The sequence below is a fragment of the Perca fluviatilis genome, chromosome 19, assembly GCF_010015445.1.
Source record: "Perca fluviatilis chromosome 19, GENO_Pfluv_1.0, whole genome shotgun sequence".
Lineage (NCBI taxonomy): Eukaryota > Metazoa > Chordata > Actinopteri > Perciformes > Percidae > Perca > Perca fluviatilis.
Window position 1 is genome coordinate 13,188,766 of NC_053130.1, and position 20,463 is coordinate 13,209,228.

Below are 20,463 nucleotides of genomic sequence, written 5' to 3' on the forward strand. Positions count from 1 at the left end.
TTGTTTCCTCTACTTGTTAACAGCTACATTATTCAGCATCAAATTCAGCTGAGGTCTAGAGCTCAAGGAATGATTTGTACCAAATACAATGCTTTTAGACTTTGACATGTTTAAGAATAATGTATTGCTAGTAACCCAGTCTAGTGCTATCTGTAACTCTTTGTTAAGGGTTATTTCATTAATTGTAGGTGCACACATGTATATTGTTGAGTGACCTACCCTAAAAGCGTGCTGATAGTTACTTGTCAAATTGTTAACAGAGAAGTAGCACTGTATCTGGTCAAATACAATTTTTTCCAAGAGTTTGCTGAGAATAGGTGACAGACTAATTGGTTGGCTGTTAGTGCCGGTGACGGCAGCTCTAGCTTGCTTGTGTAGTGGAATAACTTTAGCTTCTTTCCAAATTTGAGGAAAACTTGCAAGGCTTAGATTGAAAATGTGGCAAATAGGAGTGGCAATTTGGTCAGCAACCATCCTCAGTAGTTTTCCATCCAAGCTGTCAATACCAGGTGGTTTATCATTATTGATAGACAATAATACTTTTTTCACCTTTTCTATACTCACTTTACACATTTCAAAAGTACAGTTCTTACCTTTCATTATTTGGTCTTTTATACATAAATATGATGGATCACAACTTGTTGTTGGCATTTCCTGCCTTAGTTTACACACCTTGCCAATAAAATGCTCATTAAAATGATTAGCAATTTCTAAGGGTTTAGTAATGAAAGCCCCGTCTGACTCAATAAAAGATGGAGTCGAGTTACTCTTTCTGCCCATGATATCATTTAAGGTACTCCAGAGTTTTTTCCATCATACTTTATCTTATTTATTTTATTTTCATAATACAATTTCTTCTTCTTTTTGTTCATTTTAGTCACATAGTTCCATATTTTACAGTATGTCTGCCAATTAGATGTACATCCAGACCTTTTTGCCACTCGTTTTTCTTCATCTCTATCAACCATGCATTTTTTCAAATCCTCATCAATCCAAAGGGCACTGACAGTTCTAACGGTCATTTTCTTGACCGGTGCGGGCTTATCAATAATTGGAAGCAACAGTATCATGAATACATCAAGTGCAGCATCTGGGTCCTTCATTTTACTCACATCAGACCAACAAATATTTTTAACATCATCCACATATGACTCACAGCAGAATCGCTTGTATGATCTCTTAAACACTACATTAGGCCCCGCCTTTGGAACTTTGACTTTCCTGGATATTGCTACTAGATTTTGATCGCTAAATCCAATGGGAACCAATACAGTTTTTGAGCACAATTCTACAGCATTAGTGTAAATGTGATCTATGCATGTGGATGATATAGTTCCTGTACTGTTCTTGAATACCCTGGTAGGTTGATTAATGACCTGAACCAGATTGCAGTCACTGGTTACAGTGAGAAGTTTCTTATTTTAGTGGACAGCTTGATGAAAGTAAATGAATGTTCAGGTCTCCCAGGAGATAAATCTCATTATTCACATCACATACTCTTTCAAGCATTTCACACAAGTTATCTAAATACTGACTGTTAGAACTTGGTGGTCTATAAGAACATTCCACCAGCAGAGGTTTTAAATGAGGCAGGTGAACCGGCAGCCACAACATTTCAACTGCACTTAACATTAAGTCCTCTCTGAGCTTAACAGGAATGTGGCTCTGAATATATATTGGAACTCCTCCCCCATAGGTATCCCTGTCTCTTCTATAGATGTTATGTCCCTGTATGACCACTACAGAATCATCAAATGAGTCATCCAAGTGGGTCTCAGAGATGGCCAGATTATGAATGTTGTCAGATTTTAGCAAGTATTTATCCTGCCTAAAGACCCAATGTGTCTACTGTACCGTGTGACAGCTCAGACTCTGACTGCAGTCAAAACCTACCAATAACTCCAGTTCCTCCTACTTTTCTTTTTCGCTGTACATGTATGTCCATGAAATGGTGTCTTAAAGCCTCTGGATAAGTGCAAATTTTTTGCTCAATTCGTAACATTTCCAATTCACATGAATACGTCTGTAACTCCCTCCATGTCTTAAAATTGCTTTGCATTTAATATACACATTTAAAACAACTGTCTCTGTCCTCATCTCCTCGACATTCGTCACCATTTTTGTTGAGTCATCCAACTTTTGTACAAAAATCTCTGAGCCAACCTCAACTTCTGTATGAAGTCTGTTATCATTCAATGTTATTACTTACTACCCAATCCAATTTTGTCTTTAACTTGATGAATTACATATAACACAGTTATACTGAAAGGTGAGAGAAGAGGAAATGAATAATACAAGGGAGGTAAACACAAATAAAGTAATCCAGCGGGCCAACTAGTTTGTATGAGGTGCTGTGATGGCAGTGGCATTAAATATTGATGAAGAGAAAGTGAGATGCAATTAATTCAGGTAAACTCAGTCCAGCGCTGCAAACAATACAACTGTCTCCAATTAAATCTCCAATATTATGATACTGTTGGCACTTCATTCTATGACATGAGCGTAGTGGAGATTGTACATAGCACAAGCACTTTGTGACTGTCTGTGATAAGTGCTATATAAATAAACTTTACTTACTTTACTTACATGAGAAAAGAAGCAGTCAGAGAGAGCAATAAGGGGTGGAGTTGCTGGGTCGTCAATTTTTGAGTGAATGAGAAAGAGGTGATGAGATGTGAGACTGTGTGTGTATATGTGTGTGTGTTTTTCCATGTCCCTGTGAGTGTTCATGTTTGTAATACAGTTAGTGCTTCGTTAACTGTCTATGTAAGCATGTCTACATCCGCCAAGAGAAGTGTTTGGACTGTATTATAACCAGTTCTGTCAGTGCCACCTCTCTTTGTGGTGATACGGTACTTGGATTATTTTCAAGACTTCCCTGTAATCACCTTGTTGACTCACTCTGCAAGTGTTTGAGCTTTGGCAACTGGTGATGTGTGTGTTTGCATGCTTTCAAGTGTGTTAGTGAAAGAGAAACAGAGTGTCTGATATAGTCAAGGTTTGTATGGGTGCACATTTGTCTGTGTGTGCTTGTGTATATCAACCTTATGTAAGCGTATCTGCAAAGACGAGTGCGCATGCATGTATGTTTTGTGGTGTAGAAGCACACAGTAAAGTGGTAGACATGGTCTCCATCATCTGACAGCCCTCTGTCCTGAGATGAGAAGTCTGTTTTGTTCCTCATCCCTCACATAAACACATAATATCCCACTGCTCGATAACTTACACTCCCCAAGCAGGAGGTGTGACTACTCACGTCTCCTCGCACATTCCTAGCTTTCCCGACAATATCCTTTCACCTCATTCTCCTGAACCCCCTGCACAACCCCACATCTCTGCCTCCAGCATTTAAAGACCCCTCTCCTCCTGCTGAAGCATGTTTATACAGGAGTGAGTGTGTGTTTTTTTTCCCCTCTCTGTCTCGTTCGAGTGCTGTTCAATAGACAGATGGTTGCACTTCCTTTTAAGGATTGATCGCAATAGCCTATCACTTACATGTGTATAGCATCTGTGTAGGGTTGTATTGAAGTGCAGGCCTGAGGAGCGAGGCAAAGGGCCAGGCCTGGAATTAGCCTCACACGAAACTACATTGTTTCTCAAGGTGTGGTATTTCATAGTTTGGGTTGTGGGAATTGTTAGGAACGAGCTGTCACTTTGGCGAATTTAATGCACAAGCATTTTTTTCTCCCATGTTCCGCGCCACATCCACCACAAGAATCAGCCTCATTTCAATGACAGTAACTTATCTCTTGTTTTAAAGCACACACAAGGAATGCATTGGACCTCATCCAGGTTTAGATTTACTGTGAGAACAAAAGAAAGGTGAACTTTCAACGGTCTCCGTGCAGTCACCCTCAAGTGGCTGCAGCCTTTTGGTTTGACATATTCCTGAGCCATTCTGCCGCTCTATTCTTCTTCCTGTCTCTTGCTTTCACACACACACACACACACACACACACACACACACACACACACACACACACACACACACACACACACACACACACACACACACATACTACACAGGCACGTCTAAGTGTCTAAGAGTGCCGTGTCGAAAGATTCCAGCAGCTTGTTACTGAGGCTGTCAAAAAGCATGGAGACCTACCACAGAGGTGAGGATGTGTGTGGAATCCCTTGAGCCTCTAGCACTGGTCAGGAGCATAAAAACATCCTACTGCTCCTTCCATGTATGTGTGTAGATTTTTCTCCTCACAACTTCTATAATGCAACAGCTGAAGCCTGTAGCGTATGTAATGTAATGTAATGTATACGAATTACGTATACAACTGTATGGGATGAGCTTAATACATTCTGGAGGAAATTAAAGGCTGCACAGATTCATTTTTGTATTTTTTGTAAAAAATGTTCACTCTAACAAATTTAAATGACAAATGTTTGTTATTTTCCTCAAGAATGAGTGTCAGTCAATCAGTGTCTGCTAAGACTCTTACAAGTTACGGTACTGTACTATACTACTGTACTATACTATACTGTAGGGCGGGGCGATAAATCGATTTTATTGATTAACCGGTCATTCTGGTCATGGTTAAAAGAAACCAATGTTGACTTACGGAAATAAATGGGAAAACAAACAGTAGTCTCCTATATCAAAGTCTGACATTTTCTTGACCCATCCTACCACACCTTCCTCCTTTGTTCCAGATGGACAGGGTTACAGTTAGGGTTAGGGTTATGGTCCCTAATCCTACGGCCGCTAGAGAGCTTTCACTTCACAGAGCTTTTTACTTTCACCACAATCATGGTTTGTTAAATATTGAAAAACCCAAAACGGACCTGAAGCAAGACCCCTAGTGCTGGTCAAGCACTTTGTACAACCATCCATTCACCTCAACCTCCTCTCTTTGCCTTTGCTGCACTGTAAGAACGTTTAACTATGTCCTGTATTGGAACTAAATGTCCCATGTAAATCATGATTGCAAATTAGTTGGATATGAACATGGGGTTGCAAAATACACTACCACATGTTCAGATTTAGAGGAACGAAATGTAACTGCTCTGACAAAAAAGCGTGGGTATGAGATATCCTACAGTACATAGCTCACATTTTGCACATGGTAAATAGTTGTACTGTCCCTCTACCTGCTCTTATTACAACAGAGATCTTTCCAAGTATTGTGTTTGGCCAGATCTCATGCACATCCATCCTTGGCACCCTGCATAACCTCTCACACTTATTATTTCACTTCCGCGCATTGTTATTTTATCAGACTGAGCTCCCGTCAAACTGCCGTCTGTTTATGGCTGCTGGTGCCAGTGTAAGCAGGACACAGACACTCTGCTGCAGCAATCTGGATTGCAGCAAAAAGACACCTCAATAAAAGGAGATCTCCTGGCTGCCCACGGTCATAAAGGAGAATAAACAAGGTTAGGGCAGAATAATTATGCCGAGCTGCTTCCTGGTATTAAAGGACTGACAGGACTTCTTGCATTGTACAGATACAAGTCGTGTTTTTCTGTCTCTACAGGCAGAAGGGTTCACACTGGTCACGTTTACATTTTCCACTGAAAGGTTAAAACTTTATAATATTTATAATCATAGAGTTATTAAATGACAACATGTATAGCTTTTTGCTGGAAGGTTCCTTCTCTCCTTTACAGTAGATACATGTAAACACATCTATCTTAAATATCCACAAGTGGGAAAATGTAAAGAATAATTACGTCCATTATCAATCAGTCAATTATCTTCTTTCTCCGGGCTGGCTTGGAAACTAAAGTGTGAACATATATAACACATACATAACTAGGCTCAGCAGTGTCCAACTAGGACTTGATCTTTTCGGGTTTCTGACACTGATATGCTTTTTTGTTATAGTTTTTTTACTAGGAATGGCCATGTTTGTCTGTCAGTCCACCACTTTTAAAATATCTAAATAAAAACTACCTTAACCAGCAGTTATTATCAAGCTGGTGCGCTGCAGAGGAAATCATTATTTCAAGATCACTACATTGTCTGAACAAATGAACGCAAATACAGGTTAATGACATTATGCTGTGCTGTGAGATTGGCTATATTGACATTTAGAATGATCACAGAGAAAGTTAGAGGCCCCCCTCATTGGAGAACTGTGATTGTCTCTGAATTGCTGAAGCATAAGACATTGGAAATTGGTTTATCCGTGAGCTCACATCAGCAGCAATAACAAACACAGTGAAAGTACCACAGGCAGTGGTGGCCTAAAGGTTAAAGAAGCGAGCTTGGGACCGGAAGGTCGCCGGTTCCGACAGGATCAAATCTGGGTAGGGAAAGTGAAAAGAGCAGCGCTTGTTCCTCCCTCATTACCACCACTGAGGTGCCCTTGAGCAAGGCCCTTGACCCCAACTGCTTCGGTGGAGCTGCTCAGTGGCCAGCAGATCAGACTGTGGTTGTACTGGGCAGCTTCCAGGTATGAATGTGTAACTGTGTGAATGTGACAGGTCGTCGTTGCAAATGAGAATTTGTTCTCAATCGACTTACCTGGGTAAATAAAGGTTAAATAAAAAAGATTAGTTGTCATTCATTACTGAGTGCTGAGAGACAAGAGTTGAGAAAACAGCGTGATTGCTGATGCAAAGTCACTTGCTGGCAGGAGGAATTTGTGTTTAGTTTTATGCAAATGAGGAGTGATGTCATGTAACAATGGCCAACTGAGGGATAGATATGTTCACTTTATGTTTCTTGGCTGCAAAATGTGTCCCTTCAGTCTTTATCAGTCTGCTTCCATCCGTCACTTTAGTTATTTGTCAGTATAATTTACAAGTGTGGAGGAAAATTTCAAAAAGGGTTTGAGAAACCTTGTGGTTTATTGAAAAACTTCATGATCAATATATTAGCAAAACTATAGCAAATTGGATTATTATATTTAAACAAATACTGTATGACCTCAATCCTTATTATATAATTATCTAGTTATTATGTATAGACACATTTATACATTTGTTATGCTATATTAGTTAATGCAAAAAACTTCTTCACAAAATCCACATTATGCTAAATAACACCAACATGTGACATCAGGCACACTGGCCACAAGAGACCTCCATTTTCCACCATGGAGAAAATCTTGTCATCCAGTGCAATAAACTTTTTTATTCACCTCATCTCGTCAACGAATCATCTAATGTGTTCTATAACTTTGCAGAGAATGTTTAATAATGGCTAAATGGTTGGCTGCTTTTGAGAGGGACATTTTCACTTACATTTTCAATTGGTCTCTCACCATGTCAATAGTACCTGCTTGTTTTACATCAGCCATGATCATCCCAGTGCCTAAGAAAAATAACATCACCTGCCTCAATGACTACAGGCCTGTCACAATCACGTCTGTTGTCATGAAGGTGCTCGAGTGCCTAGTCTGTAGGAACTTAGATCATATTACACTAGACCCTCATCAGTTTGCTTACAGTGCAAATAGGGGTGTGGATAATGCATTGTCACTATGCACACATTTCATTCTCCAACACCTTGAGGCCAAGTCCACATATGCACGTGTTCTGTTCCTTGATTTTAGCTCAGCTTTTAACACCATTATCCATGTCAGGCTGTATAACTCTCTCTTAGCCATAGGTGTTTTTGCTGTACTGTGTCAATGGATCTTGAACTTCTTGTCCTGTAGGAAACTATACGTCAAAATTCATAATCATGTGTCATCAACCAGGGTTCTTAATATTCTCTTTATTCCAACAACTGTATATCCCACTCAATATCAGTTAAACTGTTAATATTTGCAGATGATACCACTGTAGAAGGTCTTATCTCTGATGGTGATGAATCTGTTTACCGGGGTGAAGTAGTACAGCTGGTGAGGTGGTGTGGGGACATTAACCTAATCCTCAATACATCTAAAACCAAAGAGCTGATAGTTGACTTTAGAAAGAAGGCAGCCCAGCACCTTCCCCTCTCCATCAGTGGTCAGGTTGTTGAGAGGGTCCACTCCTTCCGCTTCTTAGGCACCACCATACCCCAGTCTCTCTCATGGGACCTGAACATCAGTCTCATTGTAAGCAAAGCCCATCAGAGGCTCTACTTCCTCCATCAGCTGAGGAAATTTAGGGTTAGACAGAAAGGCATGACTCATTTCTACCGAGCCCTCTCGGAAAGCACGCTGACCTTCTCTATCCTGTCGTGGTACAGTAACGCGACCAGCCAGGATAAGCAACAGCTAGAGAAAGTAGTGTAATGTGTCAAGACAAACATTTTTGCTCCCTTATTTTTCCAGTATTATTGGACATATGATGCATGTAATCAAGGAGACAGGGTGATGCTTCAGAGGCTTTTGTCATCTAACTGAGAAGATGTTGGGTTTAAGATTTTTGTTCCCTCAACAGCCTGTCAAAAGAAAAAAATAAAGACAGAGATGCCCATCCATAGTTTTTCTTTCTCTTAGGTAGATTGTGATTAATATGATTGTGATACTTTATTTAGATAGTCCATTCACTATATTAACTTACTTTCAAGTAATGGTAACACTTTCTATGAAGCCTGTGTCTAATGCGTTATAATCTACTTACCATAATAATTTATGAATAAAAAGCCACGTGGTATCAGGTGATGAAGTGAAAATAAGTCTTTGGATATTCAATATGTTGCTCCTCTACTTCCTGAGCAGCTGGAGGCTGTATGATGTATGAAAAAAAGCTTCAAACATGGAGCTTGCACATAGGTTAAGAACTTTAATAAGCTTCTAGAAGTGTTCATTTTTAAGTATGCTGAATAGAACATATCAATTCAGAAGTGAACAAATCCCAAAGATATGTAGTTGCAAAAAGTTGGAGCCTTTTTTTGGGCATATAACACGTGCTGTATGCTATCCAGGAGTATCACTGAGGAAACATCTATTAATCTATAGCTACTGACTCCCACCACCAGCTATCTTTCTATTACCTATAATTCCAATCTTCGTCAATGTTATTATTATTTATTTATTTTATTTTTTTACAAAAATAATAATTCCATGATTACCATTTGTATGTCTGCGTGTTTGGATTAAGGGAGATTTGGTCTATACTTTGAAATGTTTAAATATATTAGTTTTGTCCCTCCCAAGTTGTCAGCTGTTGTGGCATTGCCTCCTTTTACTAATTTAAGGATGGGCAATATTAAATAGATTATAGATTCTAGACCCTTTAATCCATGGGGCAGACCAAACAGTGTTTGTATTATTCTAGAGATGACATTATCTTCCATTAAAGTGGCTATATGTAACTTTCAGTTTGTGCTGATTCTAGCATCCTCTTTGGCCAAAGGTGGTAGTGTTTTTACCACACCTGTTGTCGTAAAGGTCTTTTTTTTACGGTGCTGTATTACTGAGTGAGCATTACTGGGAGTTCATGTAGTTGCGATGAATATTCGGCTTGGACAGAAAATCGTTCATTTACAATAAGAGAATGCGTTACAGATGCATCGTTGCATTTCAAGTGTTACATATGATGACTTAACACAAGTACAGGGGGACAAGGGAAAAGAAAATAGGCCAACACAAACACGGACTGAATAGAAATAAAAAGCAGGTGCTAGATCGAAGGGGGACGTACGCTTTGTAAAGTTATTTTATGAATGACATAGATATATTACATACCTGAGGGCCAATTCAGGGTTGGTTTTGAATCATTTACAATCCCGTAATTGTCTCCGTCAGCTGAAAGCTCGACCGAGATTCACTCGGGTTTTCATCTGTCACTTTCCCTTTTAGCTTTTAGTTGTTCTTCATTTAATTTCCTTTTTTGTCTGTGATGGCCATGCCCCAGTATCATCCATAACTACAACAGATAATTTCTAAAATAAAATAAAATTAGGCCTGTATAAAGAAATCTCCTGCTACCTTTTACCTGGCTCGATACATTAACACAGGCTTTTCCGGTGTTACAAAGAAATCTATGACCCGTCAGAATGTGTTACTGTAGAGCCGTTCTACCTGCCGTAAATAATTTTTTTGACTTTGCGGGAAAAATCCGACACTGGCAAAGGCATTAATAAAAACTATATGAAAATAGCGTTCTTTTCACGCAAGTCTTGTACCTTAGCCTTCTGTTGGTGTGATATTTGTACTGTAAGCTAAAACTTCTGGGTCTGGGTATCTTCGAGTGTTATCCTTTCACAGGCAACAACACATCATCCAGCTTAGAGGGACAGCAGAGGCTTTACTGAGTAGAGCTAGTGGATTGTTTTCTTAGTGAAAACAAATTGAAGGCATTGTTGCCATTGTTGTTATTGTTGTTTCATACACGGTCAGTGATCACTGTTTGTAGACCTGACTCTCTCGTACACTTGCTGTCTGTACTTCGCCACAAGGCAGCAATATGCATACTACTATATATGACAATGCAGCACTGCCCAGCCAATTATGATAATCAAAGCCCTTGCTTGCATCTGCTGGGTCGACTAAATATGTATGCATTCAGTCTGTAGTTGCACTCTTGGAATTAACTAATGCCTGACAACTCTAGTTTTGTCAGTCCAATCTAGCTTTCCAATTTTTAATTAGTTTTTCTCAGCCTGGAAAGTGACCTTTGGTTTAGTTAAATCTAGTTCTGCCTTGTTTAGCAGTAGCCTTTTTTGTGTTTAAGTTGTTGTCACCTGAGTTGTTTTCTGCTGCTAACTGCTAAAACCCCTGCCTGCCTCCAGATGTCTCTTTGCATTTGGCTCCAGCGCAAAAGTGCACATTACAGAAGGTGCTACATGGGCCAATTGTAAAGTTTTAGACAAGGCATCATGAAAAAAATAATGACAATATTCTTTATTTTCTTTCAAAACATAGAAACCTCCCTGAGCTGTTACACCTATGTAAATAACGGTAGAAATAAAAAGTGTAGAGCAGGATCTCTTTAACTGAAGGTATGTTGTTGCACTCAAGGGTTGCTTCAAATTATAGCAGCTTTAACCTTTATTAAAAAAGCACTTGTCAACATGACTCATCCTTGCTGGACATCATCTGCCCGTATCACTGCTCTGTTAGATTAGTTGCTGGAAATAGAAATCTGAAATGGCTGTGTTATTAGTCACCCAATCATTTAGATGGATCCTTGGACCCACCTTGGATTGCACTGTCCAACCCTGCTGGGACAAATGCCTCAAAATGTCAAGGTACATTTCCAACACAGTAAACGAGTATCGATCTCTCTGTGTACCTGAAACCATCACACATACATGTCTGCAAGTCAAACTGAAGATATAGAGCTTAACGTGGCCTTGGAGAGAGAGAGAGAGAGAGAGAGAGAGCGAGAGAGAGAGTATAATGGCTTCACTGTAATAGGAGCTGGTTTTCAAAGTCTTGCTAGCCCACCCATGTTGTCATCTGCCACATAAAGTTTTCATCTTAAAAGGTTTGATCAGTTCAATTTTAGGGGAAAACAAACAAAACCACTCTCCCTAGAGTGTAGCCAGTTTCTACCCCCAGGGGATTACTGTACAGATGTAAATTTATGGAAGTTAACCATTGCAATCTGAGGCAACAGCAAGGCTTATGTTCAATTAATAAACATTTTTGTTGTTGTATAAGGCAATGCTGTGCATGAAAATGGAGCGTGAATAAACAGTAAATATATATATATATATATATATATACCAGAATAGAGAAATACATCTTATATACTGTATATTTCACAGCATACCTAACTCATTTTGTCCAATCAGTATAACTGACATTATTTTGTCACTGTGTTGTCAGTGTTCTGTACACTTAAAGGTGCAATATGTAATATTGTATGTAATACTGACAGCTAGCGGTTAAAATAGTTACTGCACTACCAATTCAAAATACTGGAGAGTCGTTTCCCCCGCCCCCTCCTGCCCAGACTCGAAGTTCAGGGGGGTTGCCAGGCTGAGACCGCAGCATTCACAACAATGTTGCTAGATGCTTTTCTCACATAGCCAGACATTACTTCACAGCACAGCAGAGTAGCTAACTTAGATGCTAGTCTCACATAGCCAGACATTACTCCACAGCACAGCGGAGTAGCTAACGTTAGATGCTAGTCTCACATTGCCAGACATTACTCCACAGCACAGCGGAGTAGCTAACGTTGGTTATATGCTGGCTATATTGACAGTCATAAAAGCCTGTGCTCACGCGGAGCTCTGTAACCAACTGACAGACACACTTTTTCGGCTTAAAATTACAGTATGAACCGCTAAAAACATAACAACATCACCGTCCTCTCCACACGCCAGTCAGGCACACTTCCTCGGCTTAGAATTACAATACGAAAACGCTAAAAATACCACTACCTTGCCCGTGAACACACTTCTTTGGCTTAGAATTACGGTAACAATGCTAAACACACTGCAAACTCACAGTCCTCTCTTCCCGATTTACAGCCCCCTCCGTGGCTTAAAATAACTCACCGTTGTCCGGCTCCAGCCGCTGAACTACACGTTGTAAACAGCCATGGCCCGCTTGCCTGGTCCTCCGTAACGTTAGCAGTTAACAGGGAGTGCAGTTAGCGAGCGTTAGCCAGACCAGTCGAGATCACTTTACTGGCTATGTCTCAATTGTTTTTGCGAGTAACCAACTCGGGTACTCTAGCTATATAATTCAATGTGAGTACACAAATGTTGAAATGACATAAAATGCCCGTCCATAGTGGCTGTGATAAATTAGCCTGAAGCTATGCTTACCTGTTCAGGAGGAAATAAGCCAATTCTGCATCCTTTTGGGATCTAAGCCGCTGTCTCCAAAATGTCAAATGCATCTCCAATATTTACCAGGGGGGGTTACGTCTCTGGTCACGCAACTGTTAGAAACATGCTGTTTTCTTTTTTTTAGGTCGGGTAGAATCTATCTCCGTTGATCCTGTTCGTTTGTGTGCTGCTTTCATGGCTGTACTACCGTTACAGATGTAGCGCGCTGGGTTTACGTTTTTACAGGTATATCTGGCAACCCGGCCTGGCTGTCAAACTGGGCAGTTGATAACAACACACATAAACATAAATTCCGTCACGGAATGTAAATTTCAAAAAGAAAAAATACTGACATTAGCATTGTTGTCAGAAAAGATAGTATTTCAGTTTAACATGTTTCCTTAATATCTGATGAGGCATTGGTGTCATTTTTGATCAAATATTACATATTGGACCTTTAAAGCCTCGCATCTGAGGCTATATTGAAACCACCGAATCCAACTACACTGAATTATAATGTGACTCTCAAAGAGGTAGAAGCATGTTTTTCCATAGGATCCAGTCTTTCCTCCCTTGTTCTGCAAGCCTCTTATGCCTCTATTCCCCAGACATACCACTAAGCATTTCACTGTGCTGTTATTTGTCTAAATGTCCTTTTTTTTTTTTTTTTATGTCGTTATTTGGTTTTCTAATTTCATTTTTCCGTCCTGTGTTTACGCCAATTCAAGGAAGGTTGAATTCATCTACATCTGGTTTTGTTTTTCCCATACGTTGATCCCATTCTAGGTTTAATGTTTTTTTCATGTACAAACCCCTATTCCAATAAAGGATGCAATGATTTGCAAATCCTTTTCAACCTATATTCAATTGATTACGCTACAAAGACAAGATAGTAAATGTTCAAACTGATCAACTTTGTTGTTTTTTTTGCAAATATTCACTTATTTTGAATTGGATGCCTGCAACACATTTAAAAAAGCTGGGACAAGGGCACAAGGGCACGGGGTCTCCGTCGTTGTATTTTGTGCTTCATAATGTGCCACACAGTTTTAATGGGGGACAGGTTTGGACTGCAGGCAGGCCAGTCTAGTACCCACATGGTAAAAACTACGGGAAAAAAGCGTGCAGAATGTGGCTTAGCATTAGAGCTGAAGATCTTTGCCCGAACCCGACAGGACCCGACGGGTTCGGTCGGGTTCGGGCTTAATTTCTATTATTTTTCACGGGCTCGGGCCGGGCTCGGGCTTGCGCTTCGGGCTGCATGGTATATGAGCGGTCAGGTGATGCGTTTCGATTAGCGTGAAAATGGATCCTGAGGAGGTGAAACGGTGGCTGGTCTCTGGAGGACTTAATTCATTTCTATGTTCCAACTTCCAAGTGGCCTATAGCCTCCGTTATTCATGAATAAATGATGTTAAAACATGTATAAATGACTCATTTTTTACGAAAGACAAAGGAGCTGTGTGCATGCGGCGCAGTCTCTTTTTTCTTTCTCTCCCTTTTCCGACGAGTGGTGCGTGTGCCCGCTCGCGGTGCGAAGCGCGTGTCCGACACTCTAATGATGCTGTTAGACGGCCTTTACAGTCGGGCTGTAAACGGGTTCGGGCTTTTAAAAAGCTGTCAATCAAAATGTACGGGTCGGGCTCGGGCCGAACTCTGTCGGGCTCGGGCCTTTTCGGGCCGTACTTTTAAGGCCCGATTACAGCTCTACTTAGCATTGTCTTGCTGAAATTGCCTAAATAGATGGATGGATAGATAGATAGATAGATAGATAGATAGATAGATAGATAGATAGATAGATAGATAGATAGATAGATAGATAGATAGATAGATAGCAGTATACAAAACGAAAAAACATTGCACAAAGAATAGTGCAGGGAATCAATCAAATATCAAAATATAAACCGTATAGTAGTGAAATGTGGGAAATGTGAGAGTATACTCTGTGTATGTGCTTAAATGTACTTATGGTTGTCCACAGACTGGATAGCAGGAAGCCTTCTGATAATAGAAGTAGCGTGAGCTCAATGTCACAAACGGCTGTAAGTCGCTGTTGGCTACTGGGGTTATTTAACAGTTCAGTGGGAGGTCTGAGATTCTGTCAAGGCAAACATGTAGCACTCAGCTCTAAATACCTTTGCCTGTGGTTTGAAATATTGTGTGTGCTATTGTGGTTTTATGGAACTGCTATGGTCTGGCTTACATGTATTGTCAGCACATTTATTTGTCAGTATATTTGTGTGAATGGGTTTGGCGGGGGGGGTGGGGGGGGTTCTTATCCCCTATGACAGGTTGTTGTTTGTTACCGCCACACAGTCTGGCTCAGGTTAGTGTCAGGTGTAAAATAAAATGAAAAACACAAGAAGAAAGCACAGGGTCGTTTGCTGCACTTTGTACAATAAGTCACATAATTTATGTATTTACTGCTACAGTTGTCAAATCACCAAAAGCAGGATTTTTTGTCATTTACTATATGTCATCATTTATATACTAAACAGTTCACTAACAGAGATACATATTTTTTAGAAAGTTAATCATGATGTTAACCCTAAAGAGTTCTTAAGAAAATAAGTGCAGCCTACATTTCTTTATTTGTGGTAAGTGAATTAAGCTATACCCATGTCTGCATAACTTAAATAATATTCATACTATACCACAGAAAAAGCATATAGATTTCTTATATGTTTTATACAACTCTGCTTTCTACATGTGTGATGTAACTGTGGAGACACTTTAAAACATTCACTTATAGCAGAAATTTGTTTTTTGACAGAAAGAAAGTTCCACACTTCACTTTATTTGTTGTCAAGCATCTCTTTTTGTTTTCAACACAAACACACATATACATGCACAAATCTCAATGCAAAACACACTGGTAATTATTACTGATTGCAGAGCAAAACTTGAAATTGGTAGGACATGCTGCTTTACAAAATGGCAGTTCCTCATCTAATTATCAAATTAACGAGAACTGCTTTGACAAAACAGCAGGATCTTCCGTTTATCCCCAATTGTTTATCCCCCGATCCCCAATCAAACAACAAACAGCACTTCATACTCTCCAGGATATCGCAGTGCTGTTTCATCCCCTGCCTACATTATGTTGTAGCCTAGCTGTAACCAGCAATGTCATCTGTAACTTGGTGTATGAACAGGTACCTGCTGTTTTCTGGCTGATGCCTGTCATGTTCTTATTTTAGAAAAATCAATCAACAGAGTTTGAGCGGTATAAGTACAAAACACATCACTAGAAAGAGTTTCACTCTGGATGTGTTTGACTGATGGACTGAGACCAGACATGACACCAGACACCAGAGCTAAATTCTAAATAAAGATCACCAGTGTGCAACCTCCACTCCTGATCTGACAGAAGAAAAGGACTTCTGTCCAAGGCCTAATGTAATGCAAGGTGCAATCCCAACACAGCCATCTTTACAGTATAGGCAACCATCTGGGTTTTCATAAGAAACAGGTGTTGATTGCAGCCATTCTCTCTCACTCAAAGTGTTGGCTGTCTAGCCTTGTTGATTCAGATGTCAAGTTGTAATTTGATATATGGCTTGCAATGCATTTACTGTGCATACAGATCGTCTACAAATTATGTTATGAGCGATTGTTTAACAGGGTGGAAACATCCGACCCAAACATCTTTGCCTTTAAACACATCCAGCTTGGTAGAGTAGGTTTCTAGCCTCACCTACTGGATATGAAATGGAATGTCAACTGTTTATTTATCCTTTCTCCATTTCATTCACTCTATCCTTTCCTCCCCTTTCTACTTCTCCCTTTGTGCCAAGACCCTCTTCCCTTCCTCTCTCTGTCCCTTCCTTCTTCCCTTTTTTGTCTTTCTGTCTCTTTCTGTAGAATATGCCAGGACATAACAATGAGCTCCAACATCACAGACCCTGGTCTCTTCCTGACTGCAAACACCTCACTACCAGCAGCTGGAGCCTATCCACAATCCAATGCTCTCAACCAAGGAGGTAGTGGATTAGCCCCCTGGTTGGTTTTTCATGTGAATACCCCGGTTGATAATTCCTCTTCCATCAGCAATCTCTTAAACTACACCTCAGAATCCCAAAATAAAACTGTAACTGTGGACCATGATCCCTTGGGGGGCCATCCTTTATGGCAGGTTGTCCTCATTGTCTTGCTGACAGGCATGCTGTCATTGGTCACCGTCATTGGCAACATCCTGGTGGTGGTATCCTTTAAGGTTAACCGCCAGCTAAAGACGGTCAATAACTACTTCCTGCTGAGCTTGGCTGTGGCTGACCTCATCATAGGGGTCATCTCCATGAACCTCTACACCGCTTATCTTGTGATGGGCTACTGGGCCATGGGCAACTGGGCCTGTGACATGTGGCTGGCTATAGACTATGTGGCCAGCAATGCATCAGTTATGAACCTACTGGTCATAAGCTTTGACCGCTACTTTTCAATCACCAGGCCTTTGACCTACAGGGCCAAACGGACCACAAAGCGAGCTGGGATCATGATTGGCCTAGCCTGGTTTGTTTCTCTTGTTCTGTGGGCTCCAGCTATCCTACTATGGCAGTTTTTTGAGGGTCAAAGGACAGTACCCTCAGATGAATGCTACATTCAGTTCCTCACAGAGCCTACTATAACCTTCTGCACAGCTATAGCGGCTTTCTACCTGCCTGTGACGATAATGAGTGTTCTCTACTGGCGCATTTACCAGGAGACCCAGAATCGCTCAAAGGAGTTAGTTGGGTTGCAGGGTTCAGGGAGTCGTGGTGGGATAGGAGGAAGAGGTGGGAATGGTGGGTGCGAGAGAGCCCGTTTTGTCCATCAGACAGGAAGTTCTAGAAGTTGCAGCAGCTATGAGCTGACCAGGTTGTCCCGGAGAAAAAGCACATGTCGGGAGCTGGTTGGCCGCTTCCACTGCTGGCCTGGGGTTCGTTCTTGGAGGCCTGGTAGTATCCGGCAGGGGGAGGGTGATCCAGACCAGAGCAGCAGTGACAGCTGGAACAACAATGATGCTGCAGTCTCGTTGGACCATTCTGGGTCTTCAGAGGAAGAGGATTGTGGGGGGAAAGAGATGATTTCCCAGAGTCATGCTATTTTCTCCATTGTTCTCAGCTTGCCTGGTATAAAAGCTGCTGTCAACTCCCAACTCACCTCATGTGAGGATCTCGATGCAGCGTCAGAGGAGGATCCCCTCAGGGGAGCAGAGTTTAACCAAGACAGTCTGTCAACAGTCACCACCAACACCACTGCCGCCACTACTCCCGATAGAGGAAACAGTTCAGAAAATAGGTACCACCAACGCTTCTGCTCACGCAAGATTCAATCATTGCCTACCCTAGAGGGTACCTCTAACCAAGTCTCAGATGGTTCCCTAACAACTACCACCACTGCCACTGACAGTTCTACCACCAGCACCACCACCAAATCCCCCTCTGTCCCAATGTCTTTCAAAGACGCAGCTCTGGCGAAACGTTTTGCAACCCAAGCTCGGACTCAGATCACCAAGAGGAAGCGCATGTCCTTAGTAAAGGAGAAGAAGGCAGCTCAAACTCTCAGTGCCATTCTCTTTGCATTCATCATCACATGGACACCTTACAACATCATGGTGCTGATCAATGCCTTCTGTAAAGTTTGCATCCCGGAGACCCTGTGGGCAGTAGGGTACTGGCTGTGTTACGTCAACAGCACAGTCAACCCCATGTGCTACGCCCTTTGCAACAAGACTTTCCGTACAACCTTTAAAATGATACTTATGTGCCGCTGGGACCAGAAAAAAAGGAGGAAGCAGCAGTTTCAGCAGAGGCAATCAGTGGTATTCCACAGGAGAATTCCCAGGGAGTCCACGTAAAGGAGGTTCGGATGGTTGATAACATGGAATCAAAAGATTTAATATAGGACAAGGAAAAGACAGAAGCATCCATGTAGTTGTTTCTGTGGTGTTTATTTGCTTAGAGATCCTTAATGTTTTTCTCTGCTGGTATATGTCAAGCACAGCATCCCTATGTGGTGGTCTTTAGATATGTGTTTGTGTCGGTGCATCCATTTAGAAAAACTACAGCTGTGTAAAGGGCTGTGTAAGGTAAGGTTCAGAGATGAAAACTTTCCCTCTGTCCTGAAATAACTTTATCATGTCACTCTCGTGCAGCTTAAAGAAAATGAACTGAGTGGAAAACAATAGAAAAGGGCTTTAAAATGCATTGCAGGATAATTTTTGAAGTGCAATTGTTACAGGTGGTAAGGATATCTTTGTCATAGGGTTAGGGATTCACATTTCTTATTATTTGTCATTGTGGGTAACTAGATCTGTTAAATGCAGAGTGCTTTTGCATTTCAAACGAAACTATGTATTTGTAAAACGTCTGAAAGCCAAGACAAAAACTATTTTGTGTTCACAGGCTTCTTCATTATACTGATTTGACCTGCCATCGTCTTGATTGGCATGTGTTTTTATCAGAACTTCTGTATATTGCCTTTCTACATGGATATAGCTTTCCTATGTCTGATGGAATATAAAAGTTCTTGAATTGTGTCCTTACTTTCAGTCAACAGAGATCTGTTATTTTTGTGATATAAATTTTTGGTTTTCTAGATATTCCTGAGATTTTGAGCCAGTCTGAAAATGATTATTCTGATGAATTGAGTTGTGAATATTTTGTGTGGCACCACAGTCAGTGAACTGCTGTTGTGTTCAATGTGATTGTTGTGGTTTTTATAGTGGAGACAATAAGTACATTGGTTGTGTTTTATGTACTTGCAGTTCTCTGTCAAGAGTAATGATTATACATTAATGATATTCTGTTCGTGTACATTTGGATATTTCTGACTTGATACTCAATAATTGATAGCACACACAAAGATGTTCATTTATAAAGATGTGTGTTTTGATTTTACACTATCTATTAGATTTTTACAAAATGATACATCTAAGGAACTCTTTGAAAAAGGCCAATCATCTTATAGTAGAGCAATGGCTGCCTCTAGTGGCTTGAGAAAGACCTGTTGTCTAGGCTGTATTTCTGTCAACTTCTACGGTCCAGTATCAATCCCATTCTGCCAATATGTGTGCACATATTTGGGCAACAATTATTCATACTTTAAGCCTGTTTGGTTTTAGGAATTGGCTTATAGTTATTACATGTCTTTTAGATTTCTAGAAATATATACTGTATATGCATTTAAAAAAATGGCCACAATCATTGAAGTTACAATATTTAACTTTCTGTCATAACCTGATTTTTCCTTTTTTTTATATATGATTTATTGGTGAAGTGTTTCTTTATTTAAGACTTACAGCAATTGATTTGTAAATAGAATTGATAGCTGTCTTGGTCATCAGGTATTTCTATACAGAAAGTGGCAGAACGGCACATCATCAACAAGAGGCCAACTAAGGAGAAAATTTATTTTAATCTTTATTTCTATTGCACATTATTTTATTCTTATCCTAAATAGATGGTTTTCACATTTTTGCCTCACCCAAATCTTGAATATTGTGCAAAAGGTATTAAAGGCAAAGGATACACTGTTTTATGACAACTGGCATACTGAAGAATGAGTAGATTGGATTATGTGGGATGCAATGAAATGACTTATGTGCTGTATGCAAAAGTGATGTTAAAACATATCCCATGCTTGTCATCAGTGGGTATTTGATCTGCTTTCAACACAATGTGCTCTAATGTCATGATACATTCTTCATCAAAATATGAGATTTTTGTACTTAAATATTGGGAATGTAAACTACCAAAATGGTGAACACAAACATTTTTGTTACATTTCACGTAGGCCTATCATACTCATATTTTAAGTCAATAAACAAAAAACCTTTTTGACAGAAATTATCTGATTTT

At 40.3% G+C, this 20,463-nt stretch overlaps 1 protein-coding gene across 1 annotated transcript in view; it reads left to right on the top strand.

Moving 5' to 3' along the window:
- chrm3a (cholinergic receptor, muscarinic 3a) overlaps positions 1-20,445 on the top strand; it is an 86,187-nt gene extending 65,742 nt beyond the window's left edge. The window contains exon 3 of the mRNA XM_039783017.1: positions 16,487-20,445. Coding sequence (XP_039638951.1) covers positions 16,506-18,461 — 1,956 coding nt within the window. The 5' untranslated portion in view covers positions 16,487-16,505 and the 3' untranslated portion in view covers positions 18,462-20,445. The remainder of the gene's footprint in view (positions 1-16,486) is intronic.
- The last annotated feature ends 18 nt before the right edge of the window (positions 20,446-20,463 follow it).